Here is a 19,478-nt window from a genome sequence, read left to right on the forward strand (position 1 = left end):
GTAAATCAGAGTAGAAATATGAGACTGAGAATGCCCTCATAAGTCCCTCGTCCTTCTGGATCTTCGTAACAATATCTACCTTGATGTCCCTACGCACTGTAGCCCTGTCAAAAGTGATTAAGCTCAGAGATAGGTCATTTGAAATCCTCAGAATCTGTTTTTTGTGCCAGCACGTGAGCAATATATCTCTTTCCTGCTGTTTTGGCACCTTTGAATATGTTCCTTTACTGGGGAACATTTGTCCCATTGTTAAGCCTATTGGGGAGTCGATTTTTCACAGGGTGCATGGAGTTTCATTTGTTATCCACAGCAAAAGATAAATGCACAGAAAAAGACATTTTCCCCTTTTTTTGTTGCCGTTAAGAACGATTCACGGCTATAGAGCACATTAAGCTTTCATCTTGATAAAGAGCGACGAGGACAGATATATAGGTGTTGCCTTGGAGTGAACTGTTTTTCTTCATTACTTCAGGATCAGTCTGGATGAAGGGAAGAAATGGGATCGCCACAGTTTCTCCTTGACACCTTTGTTTGTGGATGGCGTTTTGATGGAGCCAGAATCTGACAATCACATTATCACGTAAGTGACAGTTGGAGGGGTAAACCAGAGGCTGGAAAATTGCACTTTTTTTATTGACTCGGCTCTCAATGGTATACAGAATGTCAACCTCAGGATATTCTCCAAATTAAATGTATTTATTCATCATAATATGATGGCAAATGTATTGATCTGGAGCAAGTTTGATTAGAACTCAATCTCGAGCGATTAATGTGCTCACATTTCTTTGAGGCTTATGAAGTCTCTCCTCCACTTGTTTATTCTTCTTTGCGGTTCGATAACGTGGGTCTCCAGCTGGCGGAGCGGTGTGTGTGCGCACCGCAGATAATGTTCAGTAGGGAACCTTCTTTAAAGACTGTCTTTTTGTTCTTACTGCAGTCCGAGAGCCGCTGAGCCAGTCATAGCAAAAGCCAGGTAGTTATCAGCCAGACGAGTGACACAAGCAGATGTAGAAGAAGTACGACCGGCGGGTCATGCATGGAGAGAAGCTGTTGGACAGTAGTAGTGAGCTGTAAGACACTGGCAGAGCGATGGAGCAACAATACTCCCTGAGTCATCACTAGCAGAAGCCTAGCTTTAACCCAACACATTGACACTCCTAAGGCGTCACATATTGACAGTTGTCCAGTGGTCTTTCTTTGGGCTGCAACTAACGGTTATTTCCGTTGTCGACTCATTATTTTTTCGAATAGTCGACAAATCGCTATTACCTTTGTCTGGACCTATTTTGAATTTCTGTTTCACCTAAAGTTGCTTAAATCATCTCACTGTGATACTCAGACATCATGCATTATTGAACAAGTATATTAAAATAATGACACATAATCCTGTATTAACCCTGTGGAGCATGAGACATAGAACAGTGGACAGAGAGCTCCAGTTCTTTATTGGTCCTTGAGAAGAATTTAAAATCATCACTATACACATATGTATCCCATATAAAATATCTGATCAACATCCACATCGAAAGGTCTCATTTGAATATTAATCTAAAACGATGTGTTCAGTATATCTCCCTAGTTCAGTTCTGGTTATTATTAGGAGGAGGAGAGACACTGAGGACACTTCGCTACATCACTGTAAAAAAAAAAAAATCACTCTAGTAGCGCCGATGTGACGTGTGTGACATTGTTAAAAAGAAATCAGTCTCCTCTTACAAGTTAGCTCCGTGCTAACCGACATGCTAGCTGTTAGCTCGAGAGTGTGGGGCGTCACAGACCAAACATGGAACACTCTTTCATCATTCTACCATGGTGTCGAAGGGGTTTGCTCATCCTTTAGACGCATTATCTTCGCATCCGTGACTGTGACTGAGGCGGTCAGTCGGAGGCGGTGATGCGAAGCACAGCGACGGCGGCGAGTTGGAGTCAGACCTCAGTCAGGAACCAATTAAAGGAACAGAAATTAACACATCTTAATGATTCCAGAGAATGTGATAATTTCTCACTGATACTGAATAACAACCAGTTCTCCATGCCCATCATGCGGTCCGTGTGTGTTTACAGCAACAGATGCTATCGTCAGCTAATAGTTAGAACCCTAGTTTTTTTTGCCAGAGGGTGACGCAGAAGTCAGGTGTTCCTCTTCTTCTGCTTTTGGAATTTCCTATTTCGGGTTGCTGCATAAAATCTGTTTCCTTGACATTAGCTTCCCGCTGCATTTCCCAATGCTGCAGGTAGCACCTGCCAGTCCAACAGCAGAACAGGCTCTCCTTACTGTACGGATATCACACTGCAGTGAGATGAGTCAGTCAAGCTTGAATATGAGGTACACTACTGAAATTGAATATACAAAGTAGCACCACCAGGAAAGTTATGATGCGAGCCTTTAATGCCATACTCGATCATTGTCCTAACCTCAACTTTCTTTGTTGAACATCAGCAAAAGCCATGGAAAAGGAGGCTTTCGACTCTATTGAAAAGCTTGTTGATATCTGTGTCAACATTGGATGCAAACTCCACTTGACAACCATCAATATTAGGGGTTAGAATATGTTTCGCAAACATATAAATCAAGAATCAAGCTGCATTAAGAGAACAGTTCCAGAATCTGAGATGGGTTTGTTGCCCCACAAACAGAGAACAACCTCATGACTCCCGCTCTGAGTTCATAGACACATCTCAAAAAGAACCAAGTGATGCAGTGTATGAAAAAAAAAAAATCATATCCAGTGGTTTGAGGAGTGCAGAAGAAACCCCAGGCAAGCAGTGATCAAATCAGTGATACAACGACCCCACGAAACACCTGGCCAGCTGTTTGAATGCCAACTATTTCATAACCTCAACATCCACTGAGGATGTCTGAGGACGATCGATCGCCTAAAGCCACTGCAAATGTACGTCAGTAAGTTGTGGGACTCAACTCTCATATCAACAGCCAGCTAAGGCCTTTTTACTAGATTTGTGCCTCTTTTCATTATGACCGGCTTACTTCTTAACACCCCATACGTTTAGCTTGAAAACCACAGAGACACCTCCCTTTTGTGGTGTCAATAGGAGCCAAGCCTTTAACATTGTCTTGTGAAGGGGTCCAAAAATGATAAAAAAAAAAAAAAACAAAACACAATTGCTCTCACGTTAAGTGGTCTATTTTGTGACTCTTTCAGGTTCTTTGGCCACTTTGGCCACCGGTCTGAGTGGCAGCTGATCAAAATCGATTACAAAGGACTTTTTAGCAGACGATGCATGGATGGCGATTACCAGACGTGGTACCTTCACAACAAGGTAATGGCAGTTTTCTCTCCCGGCTCTGGAAGAGCTCCCGCTGACTGATTCAGGTGCTGGTTTCCTCCACAGGGTGAACTGTGCGTGATGGGTGAGAAGCAGATCTACATGAAGCGGCGTCCTGGCAACCGTTGCATGTTGTCACAGTACTATTCCCGCGTCTATTCATCTGAGCCCTGCGACTGCACATCCTATGACTTCGAGTGGTAAATCAGTGTTTATGTTCGCTGCAAGTCTCCATTTGCCTAATTTAAGAAACCTCCCCTTTGAATGTCGAATTCAATTGCACATAATTATACATCTGTAATGCAAAAAGCAAAAGTATCAGTATTGCAGTTTGCCTTGTGCCCAAATATCCAACCAAACGTTGCTTATTGGCTTGGCTACTGTGACGGCAGCATAATTCTAAGATAGAAAATGTAGATGGGAGATAAAAACTTTTCATCAATGCCTCTTTATTTGCGTTGTGTCAGGCAACTTATTAGAATTCAGTTAATAATGAATGCCTAAATGAATTTTAAATATCTTTTATCCGTCTGTCTGAAATTCTGTTTGATCTTGCTTGTCTGACTATCATGTCTCTGGTTAGGGCCTAAAAATGTGCCAATGAGCTCCCCAACTGCTAAGTGTTCGCGCCACTACAAAAGCTTGTAAAGGATGGATTGTTTTTGTGGTGGTCTTTATGATTTAATGAACTGTCGTGTTTTGTGTTTTTTTTTCCCTGGCAGTGACTACGGGTGGGAGCGCCAAGCGGATGGAAAGTGTTCCCCTGCTTTTTGGTATAATCCAAATAGTGCGGCTAAGAGCTGCGGCAGCAGCCAAAGCTTCCTTAACAGCACTGGGTAAGTGGCCCCCAATGCACAATCCATCACAAACCAATATTCCATCCCAGCTTGTTTGTTTCACCGTCAACGATACAAATTCTCCGCCAGTTTAATGCCTGTTCAGGAAAAAAAAGCAAAACACGGCTGCTATAAATACGACTCAAAAAGTAAAAAACAGAATTCTGTAGGCATCAAAATTGGCTTTGACGGTGCACAGCCGGTTTACACTTGAAAAGACACTAAATTGGAGGAATTTAATTGTGCTAAACCCATGGGCGGTTTACAAACATGAACAGGGAACAACAATGGATATTTGGGATTGAAACAAATTGTTGACAGCAGCTGGGAGAGAAACTGACCAGATTTGACAGGTGGAGGAACACAGAAGCATGACGACTTTTATTCGAGAAATAAGGGTTTCAAACATAAACTAAATAGATAACAGGATTTGTTTTTAGTGTCACCATGTGTCTAGTAAGATTGGTTTTAGTTAAAGAGGGATTCATGGGTGGTTATCACCACCGTGCAGTTCAGTCGATGCTATTCAATTTTCAAGATTTTTTTTTTACATCTTAGAGATTGAAACAGATCCACATTTTATACTGTATAAGTACCGTATTTCCTGACTATAAGCCGCTACTTTTTTCTCGCACTCGGAACCCGGTGATTTATACGACGACGCTGCTAGCATATGGATTTTTACAGGCTAAAGAGCATCATGCTGGCAAAATAATGAGCCTTGTCACACCAAACCGATGAAACCATTTTATTTACCTTAAAGTGCTCAAAATGTGCTGTTTTCACCTCCACAGCTTACAGATCGGTGCGGCTCATGTATGATCAAGATCTATTTAGTGGGTGACGCTAATATTCTGATGTGCTCGAAAGTATATTTACGCAGATACAAACTCAACAATGGGAGTAACACGACAAGCGTCACCATATTGCAATTGGTTTGAACATATCTTAATGGAGTTCAGTTTTTCCGAAACATGCCCTCTTTTACAGAGCGATACAGTTCTGTATGCCTTGGAGAATTTCATAAGTGATCTTCTTATTTTATCTGATCTTCTTATTCCTAATCATGTTTACATTGTATTTTTGTTATGTTTCTTTGTCTTTTAGAGGACTTTGCTCACTGCTACTCTATCTCTCGCCCACTGGCAGCAGTTGGTGATAAGAGAGCCGGGGCAAAGAAGGCAGAATGATAGGAAAGGTTGTGTGGAGAAAGTCTCCCTGTCATTGGTCAATTGCTTTCTCTCTTCAAATATGTCGTTGGTTGCCTGGTGAGAGAAGCCCTCCTCCCCCCTGACATGGCCCAGTATACTCAGTGGCTACTGAATGTGTCCTCTCCTGCGTCGGCCATTAATGTACCTCCTCTAAAAACTAGAAACTAAAATTCTTAGGTCCCCACAAATATCTAATCTGCAAGTTAATCATGACAAGTGATATGACAAGGGATGTATTAATGACAAAAAAAACTGATCACCTCAATATGTAATAGCAGCTTGAGCAACTGTTCTTCTCATTTGGAAAATAATGTTTCCCAGATATCGGAAAGTTTTGTCCAACAACTGTAAGGAGGGCGGGAAGAACGTTTACTCCCCAAGAAGGCAACCTTGTCGACCGAGACCCCCCAGAGGTCTTCGCTTGTCCACCGGTCACGGCGAGCTGAGCGCCCCTGTTGGGACTAACGTCACCTTCATGGTCTACCTCGATGATGTGAGTATCAGACTCAGAAAAACTTTCTTTATCCCAAGGGGAATTCCATTCGTGTAAATTTGAGTCGGAGTTCGAGTAAATGTCAAACATGCTGAGCGTTACATTTCTAACAATTTGTCGTGAAAAACTGGAAAAGGATACCAGTCCAGAAGCAGCGTGTCCTTCCAGAACGTCCCCTGCGACCCCCTTTTGAGCGTGCTAACGCACAAACATTTTCCAATTAGCACATACCGGCTCATTAGTATTGCTAATTAGCACTAAACACACACTTTATCTCCAGTTGATGAGAATGACACTGCAGTCATTTGGTCTCATAAAGTCCGATTATCGCCAAGATTGCTTGAGTTTGTCCCAAGGGAAACTGTTATTTATTAGTTTTTGCTTCCATCAACTGGAGAATGTAATAAACTAGAAAATGGGTCTTTGAATAAACGCTTCATCAGATGCCATCAGCCCGAGTCTGCAACTTGGCAGCACTCGTAAAATACTCCCAAATATCAAACGTGTTTTTGAAACGTCTGTAATTCCAAAGAAGGCAGCCTTCATAATCCAAGGGTAATATCTGTCATGGTGCGTGACAAATGTGATTAACAGAGTGGAAAAAAAGAGTTTATTAAATTATAAACCTTGCAGGTGTTCCACACTGGAAATAAATTGCTACTACAGACAGTCATTTGTGACAAGGAAACTGTAGCTTTCTAGGATCGGCTCTCTGCACCAATTTGAGCGTATGTGCCTAGCAGTGCTAAATAATAAAGAAGGATGAGTTAAAAGGGATGACATTTTTATTTAATGGATGATATATTGCATCAGAAGATGGGATAAGAGATAAAACTTGAATGTCTTAAAGGCTCATGTTGAATAAATGACATGGTTGTGGGGGGAAGCACGTGGTAATTATGGACTGTGGCACCAGACTGACCCCAGTGGCTTTAATAAGACATTAGTTACACTTGTGCTATATTCAAAGTCGGTGCGACTGTACACTGAGGAGACCCTAAACACTTGAGAAAATAGTGAGGGGATTGTTTGAAGTAGCATAAATATCAGTGGATTGTCGCTACTCCTTGCTGAGTCATTCAAATGTGAAGCTCTTTCCCCAGACAGTTTAAGCAAACATCAACTGATCCTTTGACAGAAAAGTGCTGAGTCCAGAAACACAACCACAGATCATTGTTTTATATGTGTTCAATTCTTGCCTGCTGACATCATCTCCTCAGTGTCTTGTATGTCCAAATCAGTCGGTAGTGTAGTAGCAGTATTGATGGTTTGATGACGTTACATGACACAGTATTGAGACGTAGATGAGGTTTCATGAAACGGTGTCCTGATTTTCAGTGGCCACCAGATGGCACTGTCTGCTGTAACATGTCGAAGGAAACCTCACATCAGTTCTAAACCTAGAGCGCCATCCAGTGGCCTCTGAAAATTAGGACACTGTTTTATCGACCCTGCAATAAAGTAAAGTCAAATGGTGCTGTTTTTTTTTTTAAAATACAAAGCTTCATCATCATAATTGTGGTATCTGTATAAAAAATCTTTGTGTTGCTGAAAAATAAAACAACTTGGAGGGACTAGATTTAATAAACACCAAAATATAAATTTGAAACAACTTCTTTTCAAACTACAAAAGCACAGACCTCTGTGACCTTCCTCTCATGTTCTGACCCTACATTGATTTTATCTATATAACTAGATTGATTTTCATCATTTCAACGATCATTTTTGGTCTGTTGGGCTCACGTTGGCAGCAGAGAAAGCTGTATCCCCTTATTTGCACTGCAAAGCTGCTGCTATCTATGACTAACCAATTATTCCCGATAATTGTTAAGTCTTGGAGAATTTGTGGCACCTCTGCGCTCTGATTTGGCCGGTGATCAAGCTTCATTTGAGCTCAGCAAGTGAGGCTCTTGGTTTAAAAATGCTGTGAGGTTTCATTTAGAATAGTTGTTCACAGCTGAATATTATCGAACAAAGAGTGACACATTGTGGGCTCTGACAAAGAGGACATTGCTTCCTGAAGCTTCAACAGCACATCACTCCTGGCAGGATGCCCAGGCGCAAACAATACTTTTTTCACGTTTCACTTGGTGTTGGTTAGAAGCAATGGCTCTCTCAACAAGGGGACAATTCTTAAGACTCTAACACCAATAAAATACAATTATCTGTTTTGTTGAAACGTTTAGCGGCAGGTGATTGAATAACCTGGATCAAAAATAGCTCACTTTCATTCTAAGTGAAACATATTTCCAATTGAATTGTTTCCTCTTGTCTCTAATAAATTGGACTCCAAATAAAACAGGGAGGGGAAATATTGTCACGTTTGAACAAGCACTGCTTGTGTGAGGGTCCAGACCTGAGAAGAGGATTTAGAGGATGCAGAAGTTTGACTCCAAGCCAGTGAAGATTGATGAGGGTGGTGGGCTGGCGAGTTCTGGTGTGGGTGAGAAACACAGCAGCTGGGTTCACAACATACTGGAGCTTGTCCAGTTTGTTGCTTGATGCTCTGCTGTAATTCTAACACCAATTGGTGAACAGATGTTTGTGTGGGTGAGTGACATTGCAACGAGTCTGGAGTGCTAGGTTTTTTTGTCGTCTTTTTTCTGAGGTCAATTGGACAGTACGTATATTTCAGACTGATTGATTAATACACTTTTGGTGTATTCTCTTGGGCTCACAATCAAGCCACCACATGAAAGTTAGTGGGAAAATTGTGGTACAATGTGATCCTTGTGTGACCAGATGGATGTAAACCAGCCCACACATTTGATTTATTATCAGTCCAATCTTTCCTGCTGCAATAGATTTTTAAGTAAGTTTTAAATTTTAAATGACTGAGAACTGCAACTTTCCAGTTCTTCAACTTCGATGACCTTTTTCTTTTTTTTTTTTTTTTACCCTTTTTCTTTCCCTCTGTTGAGTTTGTGTCCGCTTGGATTCCATTCTCACCCCCAAAATGTCACTGACACAGATTGTGGAGACTCGATTGGGACACTTCTTCCAGTGGTCTAAGTGGACGCACTAATAGAGTAGACATGATTCTTGTGCTCTGAGTCGTCCTGACAGGTGCCATGTCTCACCATCTGCAGGGCGACTCACTCAGGACCAACATCCAGTTGGACTTTGGGGATGGCATCCGGATCATCTACTCCAACCTGAGCAGGACCGATGACGGCATCCGTCACATCTACCGGGCAACAGGGATTTTCAGAGTCTCAGTGGTTGCGGAGAACAGTGAAGGATCGGACAGCACCATACTGTTTTTACACATCACCAGTACGTGAAAGAAAATCATAGCTTATCTCTGCTGCGTGAACATGTAGCATTAATCACATAGATGCTGAGTCATGTTTCTGTCTGTGGGTGCCAGATTTATAACGCACACAAATCCACATGTTGTGCCTTCACACAGCGCTGCAGCATTAAGATTGTCAATCACAAGACAGTTGAGTTGATGGAGTTCAGCGTAATAGCAACCAACATTTCATCCTACAGTCTGGAGCTCCAGTCGAGGCAACAGCATACCCCTTTACAAAATAAGACACCTCTGCTTTCTTAGCTGTACTGAGCTCAATTGGACATGCTTTCGTACCAGACTGAAGACCAAGGGTTCTTCCTTGGTCATTGAGGATACCTTCTTCCTTTCATTTCAATTCCCACAATCATTTGGGGATGAATTCCAATTCCTTACGTTACCCTTAACCCTCAACCCCTCAACCTCAAAAATGCACGTTCCCACGAGGTGCAGGGGACGTCCCAGTTCTCATGAAGCCAATTTGAGGAACATCACTGAGAGCTGTATCTCCCTCAATTTTGAGGTTTGCTGGCACCTACCTTCAGATTGAGGAATACCCTGATGCTTTGTGCATTTTCAGCCAATAAAAAATGGGTTCCAGGTAGGGATGCTCTGATCAGAGTTTTTGCGGCCTATCACCGACACTGATCAGAGTGCTGATCACCACCGATCACCGATATCGATCACATGGGTTGACAATGAATTTGCAATGAAAATGATGAGACCTTCTGCGTACATTAAATCACTATTAACTCATTTTAACAGTTTTTTAAAATATCAGATATATATATTTAATACATCATCTTAGCCCATTTTATGGATTATTTACCTCATTGTTGCATGACATTTATTTTTATTGTACGATCTTTTCTTAAACTTCTTCTGAATTACCAAACTGAATGCTGCTTTTGCATAATACTGCCCCCCCACTGTCTGAGGACAAATGTGCATTTAAGAGGTATCCCATTTCTTAGTCACACACTGCCCTTAACACTTGGCTTTGAGGGCTAAGGTTGTGGGTTAAGGTTGAGGATTAAAGGAGGAATTGGATTTCATCCTTGTATGCGGGATCCTTCCTTCCTTTACCATTCCAGTGTCAAGAATCCTTGGCCATTCAAGCCTTCCTTGCTGATGAAAAACCCGTCCTTGTCGTTCCAAATCCAAGTATCCGTGCCATCAAGGAAGCAGAGAAATGTGTGTTCCCTCTCACTAGTGCACTATTACAGGTTAAATTTGGAGTGTCAATTCTCAGCCACCCATCTGTGCTGCAGTGAAGACAGCCAATTGTACCGATTTTAACAGCATGTGTTCTGACATTTTCTTCTTTCTTGTATAACATCTAGTCAAGGCAAGGTTGCCTGTGGAGGACTGGGAAAAAAAAGAACACTGGGATATTATTTAGTTTTAATTTGCTTTGGAATAGTAAAAACAAAATAGACATACTGTGGTAAAGGACACTACTGATTCATGCAAGTTAGTTTGTAACTTGGAACTTGTTTTTTCGACTTTTTTTAAAATTTGAAAGACAAATATGTTGACAGTTGTGAAAGTTTTCATATATACACTATTCAAATTAAATTGTAGTAGTCACCCAACGTTTATCCATTAAGCATAAACAGCGTTTTCCATAGGCAGTTGGTCTTCATTGAGAGTGTCAGGGGTGTTCTTCCTTCTGGTGTTCTTCCTTAACAAACCTCAAGCAATGTCGACTGAACAACATACTTTTGCTGTAAAGAAGTAGTTTAGTCCTTTAAAGGATAGACATTAGAGTAATGAAGGTGGTTTGATGGGTGGTTCCTGTAAAAATCCTTCACTCAGATGAGAGTATTTACCATGGTCTTGAACACACCACCGGTCCTCGTGCATAATATTTTGTTATTGCTATTTTCCCATGGTGCAGAAATTGAACGCCCGCTGGCAAAAAATCATATTCAGCACCGATGCATGAACCTCATTCCTCTCATGGATGGTCACGTCTGTACTCGTTCTCTCCTCAGAAACAGCAGTAATACTGCTCTGCATTTTAGATTTACAAAAATGCAAACGACACCTGGAGCTAAACGTGCTTCAGCTGTAATTATAATAAAACTCCACGAACAAGTGTGTGTGCGTTGACGTCTGTGTTGCCGCCGCAGGTCCAGTGGAGCGTGTATATCTCTCCGCTCCTATAGTAGCCGTCCGGGGGAAGGTGGCTAATCTGACAGCGGTGGTTTGGCCGAGCCACATTAGAACTTTGACCTTCTTCTGGTGGTTTGACAACAGCTCCGAGGTGAGACACTTGTTCTCCACCTAACACTTTTCTCTTCTGTTTACAACTGTCCATGTGACCGCCTTGAGTCTTTCTTCAGCATCTCGCTTTTTATGTATCAGGCTGATTGTGTTTGCCGCGGTGCCTCATTATACAGTATGTCAAGGGCTGCTTGTGCTTAGTCTTCTATATTCAGCTGACAAGATGCTGCCTTTTTCTCTGTTTTCACTTTTGAAATCCAGCCCATTATAACCTTGGAGGGAAGCATCTCGTACACGTTTCCAAAAGAAGGGAAAAACAAGGTCACGGTCCAGGTTGCATCTGGGAGCACTGTAATGCAGGATTCAAAAGACATCACAGTCAAAGGTGAGCCGGGGAGGCAGTCTTCAAAGAACTTTAATTGGTGGGATGCGGATAACATGAATATGCAAAAAAGCTATCTCTGGCTCCCGGCCCGAGCGGCAAACAGCACCACGCCGGTGTCAGCGCGGACTTATCTAATGAATAAAATGTCACGGTGTGTGCGCACGCCGCAATCGGAGGGGCAATTAACTTCAAGGTGTAAGTTTGCAAATGGAAGGAGACAAAACTGCACATCAGAGTGATCAAAAATGAAGCCAGGATTCACAGTCTTATGGACGCCGCCCTTCTTTTTCAGAGTTCTTCAGGTCGCTGCTGTTGTCGTTTTCCTCGGCTCTTGACGAACACAATCCTGACATCCCAGAGTGGAGGGAGGATATAGGCCGCGTGGTGCAGACAGCTCTGTCACAGGTACATCAAATCCCCGCTGCTTGATACACCGTGGGCCGGCGGGTGGCGTTCAGGGTCATTACTATTTGATTTTCTCCCGCAGAAGTGATACAGCAGTCAGGGTGTGTGATGCTGCGAGAATGTTTTTTACTGCGCCAATATGACACCGATATATGACTTACTCAAGTCTGAGTCGGGTGACGTCGATGTTAGCGTTTCAACATGGAGAGTAAAAACCTCAAGGTCGAGGTGGAAATGTAGTTTTATAAACCGTCCATTACTGCAGTGATTTTCTTCTAGTCACTGGGGCGTTGGAGACAAATATTGGCATGTGAATCATAACCAATCATACCAACTCTAATAAACAAGTGTAAGTGAGATGTTTCTGTGTTTCTCAGGTTCCTATTTTTTAGAGGAAAAACAATAAGGAAGTGTTAAGGGAAAAAAAAATACCGGGTCAATGGTTGTAAAAAATTAAGTGACATTATAATAAATTACTTTAAACTGAAATGGAGAGAATGTATTTATTTTTTATAATAAAAACATATTTTGTCCTCTAATTTTTTTATTTCAAAGGTTGCAAAACCAGCTCTACTATTTGGTTTAGCAGGCAGTGGATATTCAGGTTTAGCATGATGAGATTTCAACATTCTTCAGTAATCATTGAATGCTGTATAACAATACATACAAATGCATTTTACTTTCATGAAGGAAAACAGACACTTTAAGAGTGTCTACAAAATATATTTAAAGGTCAATATTATATATATTATATATATAATATATTAATATATTTATTAATAACAAAAATATGTATGAATTGGAAAAGAAAGATAAAATTCTTCTAGCACAGCAGTGTTGTGGTGATGGACGTCTGCGGTTCAGATCCATGCAAAGTAAATCCTCATTTTTAACATGTTTCTTTGTATAATTGCGGTGGCTGAACATCATGAATGTTTTTATTTTGCGTATCTGGTGTCATTATAATGGTGACAAAGCCTTGTCTTAATCACAACAAATTTACTGTAGACAGAAAACGTTTGACCATGTTCTGGATTATCCGTCTTCATTCAAAGGTGAACAGACCTTTATGTGGCAAGGATGACGTGTCTTTGTGTATTCAATAAAAGGACAAGAAAAAAATCTGACTTACAATTCCAAAATAATAATGATACTAAAATTGAATGACGCATGCTTTACATCAATTATCTAAAATAGAGTGACAGGTTCACATGGTGACATTCATGTTATGTGTGAACTGGGCTGAAAAGTTCCCCAACTTCATGCAGAATCTTCTTAAGTCTGTTTTGTTTTGGCTCATTTTCCTTGCTCCTGCAGGTGTCTGGTGTTGCTCGAGAGCAGCTGCTGGTGTGTCTCTACCCAGGACTTCCCACCACAGCTGAGCTCTTCATCCTTCCTGATGCCAGCTCCTCGCATGAGAAGAGGAAGTCTGAGGAGGCGCTGGCCCGAGTAAGAGCCAACTGAAATGATGCTAAACACTGTTTTACTTCCAGATCACATCAAGAATAATCTGTACACATTTATTACATTTTGACAAAAGTAACTATTGCACATCTCATTTCCCTTACCTTTGTTAGACAAAACACTCAAAAGATGTCCAAAGTAATTTTGGTTGCTGCAGCACTAACAGTGTTTTTCGTGTGTTTGGCTTGTTTGCACTGTGTCATCAGTTTGATGTTGAAAAATTGTACTGTCTTGGAGCGCCTCAGTCAATATTCATATTTCCTTTCCTCTGTGTCTCCACTTTCTAAACCAAAACAGATATCGGACGTTTTCGTCACGGCTCTGAACCAAGGCTTGATCCAGTTTGAGCTGAAAGTCAACACCCGCATCACTGTGTACATGACTCAGCAGACGCTGGGTGAGTTTGTCCTCAAGCTTCCGCCTCAACAGATGGAATCATTATGTTTGAAAACTGTACCGTCGGTGAATGGAAACAAAGCATCTAATTGTAGGCTTATCTGATGCTTCAAACTCCCCAGCGCGTCGCCGATGAGAGGAAGATAAACCGCGTCGTCTTTTTCCACATGATTTGACTTTGACTTCTTTTCAAACAATGAAAAACAAGAGCGATTCATATCAGCCTGTATATGACGGGATTTAAACAACTTTCCGAGCGTCGTATGACTTCAGCTTTAGGACAGTACTACTCTTTCAAATGATCCGATCAATGACATGATTGACAAAGAGGGCACTTGGTATGCGGCGAGGAAAACTGCGGGGTCACCGCGGCATTTGCATATCGCAAAAACGTGTCGATCAACCCCGCGTGGCTTTACCCTTTTCATCCACCAACGGATCTGTCTTCATTTGCGTCTGCACACAAAGGTCTGGGTTGCCTTTAAAATGATCCAGAAAGGTCATAGACTTCATAGGATTCACTGTGACGGGGAGAAAGACGTGCGGCGGGGTGAGATACTTTGAATATTGCATTTCAGCGTTTACAAAGCCATGACTATGCATAAGGCGACTGCTGGACGGACCCCTGGGAGCGCCGGTGGACCTCCAAACGGATCTTTTTAACGCCCAGAGGGGAAAACATAGACAGTGCATCTCTTCAAACCCTGTCGGCAACCGTAACATGACAGTCGATAATAAAAGAGCTCGGGTCGGGGTCAGTTCACTGGTCCTCACAGCTTCCATCACAGCGTAGCTCTTCTCTTTTCAGCTCCACTGGTGGATTCCAGCGCCATCCACAGTGGCTCGGCCATGCTCATGCTGCTCTCCGTGGTCTTCATCGGCATAGTGGCGTTTTTCATCTACAAGTTTAAAAGGTTTGAGCCGTCAGCTAATCGCTCGCTTTGTTCCGATACTCAAGAAGTCAATGCGTGTGTGTTCAGGAAAATCCCCTGGATCCACGTGCAGACGGAGGACACTCACGAAAAGGAGCCTGAAGTGATCAGCACCGTGGGTCAGAACGACAACATGAATAAAGTAAAGCCGGGGGAATTCCCGTCGCAGAAAGAGCTGGTGGAGGAGCTGGCGGCCCGAAGCAGAGGTAGTCACTGGAGATGTGCATTTGAAGGCCATGTCAAGCCATGACCATCAGTTAGCTAGTCTATGCCGTGACTTAAGATCGCTCACCGGGTGCTGCTAATCCATCTATGTTGGGCGTAAACGTATTATCAAGTGTATTAGTACAGTCAGTAGCATCGGAGGTAACGTAGAAAGCTCAGATAACATACAGACAGGTTATGCCGATGAATGTTATACCTGTCACAAAGGATGAACAATAAGTATGTAAGATATGATGTAAGTCGAATGCCATTCAAAATGGCAGACGCGAGGGTTATAGGTACTACTGTAGTGGTAGATGGCTGTGTGAGAGTGAGATGCTGGGATACTGTGCTGTCGTAACTGTCGTATGCGATGTCGAGCTGCTACGTGCTGCGGTGCCAGACACTGAATAAAAAAAAAAAAAATAGCATCTGCTGGCCGTGGTCGTAAGTTCAAGTGGACGATAGTGGAGCAGGTCGTAAGTCGGCTGTTACTTGTATTTAAGATTTTGCTGTCATTGAACTTTCAAACTTTACTGAATAATGAACTACAATAAAACAATGCATAACATGTCAATCATAATTTAACAGTTCTATTTAATCTTCATCATGTACTGTAGGATAAATGTTTGTTTCTGGAAACACCAATCTGTGTGGTCTGGCTTTAGGGAACAATGGAGACAGGAGACGATATTTCTTACTTCTGTGGTTTTGATGTTGTGAGCTGCGATTTCACACTCCATGCTTTTCTGGTCATTTTTCATGAGGTCATGAGAGAAGAAGTCACTCTTTTGATCATAAAACCTCCATATTTGAGCGCTCTTCCTGCGTCTCCGCAGCGTGATGAATGACAAGGAGCGCTTGATTTCATCACCCCTGTCTCAGCGCGAGCGACTGTACTTATGCACTTATCCACTTACGAATAATCATTTTCGAAACATCTCCAACAAGCAGTAATCACTGCTGTTGTGACTCAGAACACCAGATGAGCGTCTGCTCCTTGGAGGTCCTGACGCTGAATACCATGCCGCCATTGTAACAGCGAAGTCAGGAGCTAACAGTGACTAATATTAGCGTCCCCCAAGCCATGTAAAGAGGGGCTCCTGCTGACAGGTCACTGCCTGATCTGGTGTGCCTGCCCGATGTGGTCCAAACATTCTGGTGCTAAAACCTGACGTTAGTAACCCGCATGCACGAATTCTACCAACTGATGTTTACTTGCTCAACTTTATCCAAACCTGATGTGAACCCAAAGATAACTACAAGCATGTGCGAGTGTTCACCGTGACGTTGTCTTTTGCGCTCAAGTTTTATCACATAAAGATGTTGTCACATTGTCTCCGTTGAGTCTGTCACTGCCTGATCTGGTCCATCACTGCATAAATCTTGTCAAGTTTATAAAGGGGCAGAAGTGCTCACTCCTGCTCCTTTTCAATCTATGTGAAATAAATGTAAGGGGAAATGGTTCCTGTGCACTCAATAATGTATCGGAGTATTGGAAGCAAAGCATTTCACAGGTCCCTTGTACTGGAGGAGTTTGAAGTGATTGTTGATTCAATAATGCTGGATAAAAAAAAAATTGAATATCAGATACATATCAGATAATAATAATACAATATTAATAATAATAACTCATTCTCACACTTAGGCGATATAACCATGTGCGTGTATAGTGAATAGCATCGCTAGCTTCATCTATGCCGTCTGCTAATAACGTCTTCATATCTTCAGTGCACAACTTACGTAAAATATATGCCCCACATATATATACCAGACATACATCTTGAACACAAATTCTGCTTGACCCCAATGTACTGTGACGTATGCTTGCATGCCTCAAGGTGCCCTAACCAATGCTAAGATATGCCCTCACTTGCTGGCTAAATCGTCGTTGTACGACACAGAATAAACCTCAAAATCTGCCATGTTGTCATGCCATGTGAAAAGAGCTGAAATCGATTAACAGGTGAATAAAAACAGACAAACAAAAATTTCTCAAATAAAAATGATGTAGCAAAGTGCCTGATTTGTTGTTAGATATTATTTGTGCACTGTTTTCTTGTCACCAAAATAGTAATTTCTTCTTCTTCGATAAATTGCTTAATAAATTGATTATAGTTAATATTATTATCATGGTTTTATGTATTTTAACTTTCAAAAGTTTTTTTTGTTGTTTATTTTATATAACTCTGTCATTCAGATTTTCAAAACCAAGGGCTCTTTTTATATAGTTCTTATAGAAATACATTCAATTTAATTTATGTGTCTCTACTTTGACATCAGTTCTCTCTTTTTTTTTTTTTTTTAGAACAACATACACCACACTCTGGACACTGTTTGATCCATGTTTCAAGACAAAATCAAACGTGTTTGTTGTGGTTATTTCACACATTTTATTGACATAAGTTAGTGTTTTGTAAATAAAAAAAATACATTTTGTGCATTTTTACATCTATTTTTGTCGTTGCGAGGCATCAAGTTAGTTTATATTATTTAACTTCATGATTGTTAATATCATAACACGTGCCTTTATGTACGTTTTACGATCATACCTGAAGTCGTTTTTCAATTTTATATTTCACATTCACATCTCTAATAAACAGCTAATGTATTCTGAACTCACGCATAGCAACTCATTTTGCATGCCATTGCACCATCTTCCCTTGATGTCTGCTTCATTCGAGACTGTTTTGTTTTTGCAATGTCAATAGACAAGACAATTCAGGCAATATGGTGCAGCAGATTTTGTGTGATTCTTTGGCAACTTTAACAATATTGCCTCATTCACACACAGATGGTAGCAGCAGCAGTGGCAGCAAGTCTTCTTCTCCTACCATGTAATTAAGTATCACTCTCTCAAGGACACTTCAGCACAGTCGGTGGTGGAATTTAAAGCACTCCTCCTGTTAATTTTGATTAATCAAATTATTGCGTCGCTCCTTCAAAGTGTGTGCCAACAGTGGATGAAATTTAAAATGTAAATACATGTTCGACTGCTGGAAATGACATGAAGTATTTCCTACATGGAGTTGATGAGTCAATAGGAGGTGATGGGGGAGTGATGATGCTTGGAGTCTGTGCCGACCAGAGATCCATTAAAAGCATGCATGTGTAACTTGTGGTGACAAAGGAGAAACGGGATGAAGTGCAACTTGACAACTTGACTGAACCGGAGAGAGTTGGCTGTCTGGGGAGGGATGGTGGGAGGAAGCGGGGAGGGGGGCGACAGAAACCACAGCTGATATTATGAACCATCTCCTTGTAGAAGCACAGAGCTAAATAGAGGCAGTAAAAACCCGAGAGAAAAATGGAGACCGAGCACAACATCTAGACGCAACTACACCATCTGCCTTCAACAGCAAAGGCAAGAATAAAAATCAACATCAAAGAGTCAATCAAATCACTTTGTCTCACTCTGCTGAACAACAACCAGTACAAACTATACCCAGGTCTCTGCTAGGGAGGGGCTCCCATTCCTGTCCAAAATACACACAAATGGCAACATGCTCAAAACTGCACCTAATGCTCTTTAAACAGATTCAACCTTACCTTATAACAGAAGTGACCAAACTGGCCTTGTTGTATCAGTGTTCTTTGATGTTGGCACAGAAACTCATGATAAGGACAGACGCTGTTTTTACATCTCAACAAGCTTCATCGAACATCGAGGTGTTTTGCGCATTATCTACAGTGGTCTGAGTGAGATATGGACACAGCTCTCAAGACGGGGCTGACAGCTGTCAGACAAACACTTGAGGAACTCACCTGCTCCTCAGTTCCTCGGTTTGTTGTCCCTGATTTCTTACTAATGGACTAATGACACACTCATATTGTTTATATTTTTCAGACCACATGAATTTTTTCTTTGCTACGTTGAAGCATGTGGACCGTTCAGCTCAGCACCTCAGAGCTTTCCAAAAAAAATCAGTCAACATATGCGGGGAAAGTAACGCTCTGGTGAAGACTTTTGGATTTTCTATGTTTTTGCAAATTGACTGCCTTCGAGTAGGCAGCCATCTTGTGAATGAACAATTTACAATTGAAGACCCTTCCCAGATATTTTGATGGCTCAGATCAGAGTCGGGTGTTATGCGGGAGCTCGCTGCCTGACCAGGTGTCAGGTTGACGGGTTACCTCTTTGATGGTGGATCGGCCGGAGCCGTAGCTATTTGACAAAGGAGGCGCTCTTGGGCTGCTTTTCTGGACACTCAGCATCTTTCCCCCATTTCTCAGCCCTTTCTTCCCTTTCAAGTCTTGGCTGATCTGTTGTAAATCACCTGTGAATGTTTTCTGGAGTCTCAGTGCGGGGTCTTTGATACTGGGTCTGATTACGGAATTGC

At 41.7% G+C, this 19,478-nt stretch overlaps 1 protein-coding gene across 1 annotated transcript in view; it reads left to right on the forward strand.

The window, feature by feature from the left end:
• The window catches only part of sorcs3b (sortilin related VPS10 domain containing receptor 3b), a 75,240-nt gene that overhangs the window by 49,489 nt on the left and 6,273 nt on the right, over positions 1-19,478 (forward strand). The window contains exons 14-26 of the mRNA XM_053874368.1: positions 473-580; positions 3,165-3,282; positions 3,355-3,488; positions 4,011-4,124; positions 5,657-5,828; positions 8,918-9,104; positions 11,259-11,392; positions 11,614-11,737; positions 12,030-12,142; positions 13,460-13,591; positions 13,904-14,003; positions 14,811-14,916; positions 14,983-15,140. Of these exons, the coding sequence (XP_053730343.1) occupies positions 473-580; positions 3,165-3,282; positions 3,355-3,488; positions 4,011-4,124; positions 5,657-5,828; positions 8,918-9,104; positions 11,259-11,392; positions 11,614-11,737; positions 12,030-12,142; positions 13,460-13,591; positions 13,904-14,003; positions 14,811-14,916; positions 14,983-15,140 (1,700 nt within the window). The remainder of the gene's footprint in view (positions 1-472; positions 581-3,164; positions 3,283-3,354; positions 3,489-4,010; positions 4,125-5,656; positions 5,829-8,917; positions 9,105-11,258; positions 11,393-11,613; positions 11,738-12,029; positions 12,143-13,459; positions 13,592-13,903; positions 14,004-14,810; positions 14,917-14,982; positions 15,141-19,478) is intronic.

The sequence above is a fragment of the Synchiropus splendidus genome, chromosome 9 (genome assembly GCF_027744825.2).
Source record: "Synchiropus splendidus isolate RoL2022-P1 chromosome 9, RoL_Sspl_1.0, whole genome shotgun sequence".
Taxonomy (NCBI): Eukaryota; Metazoa; Chordata; class Actinopteri; order Syngnathiformes; family Callionymidae; genus Synchiropus; species Synchiropus splendidus.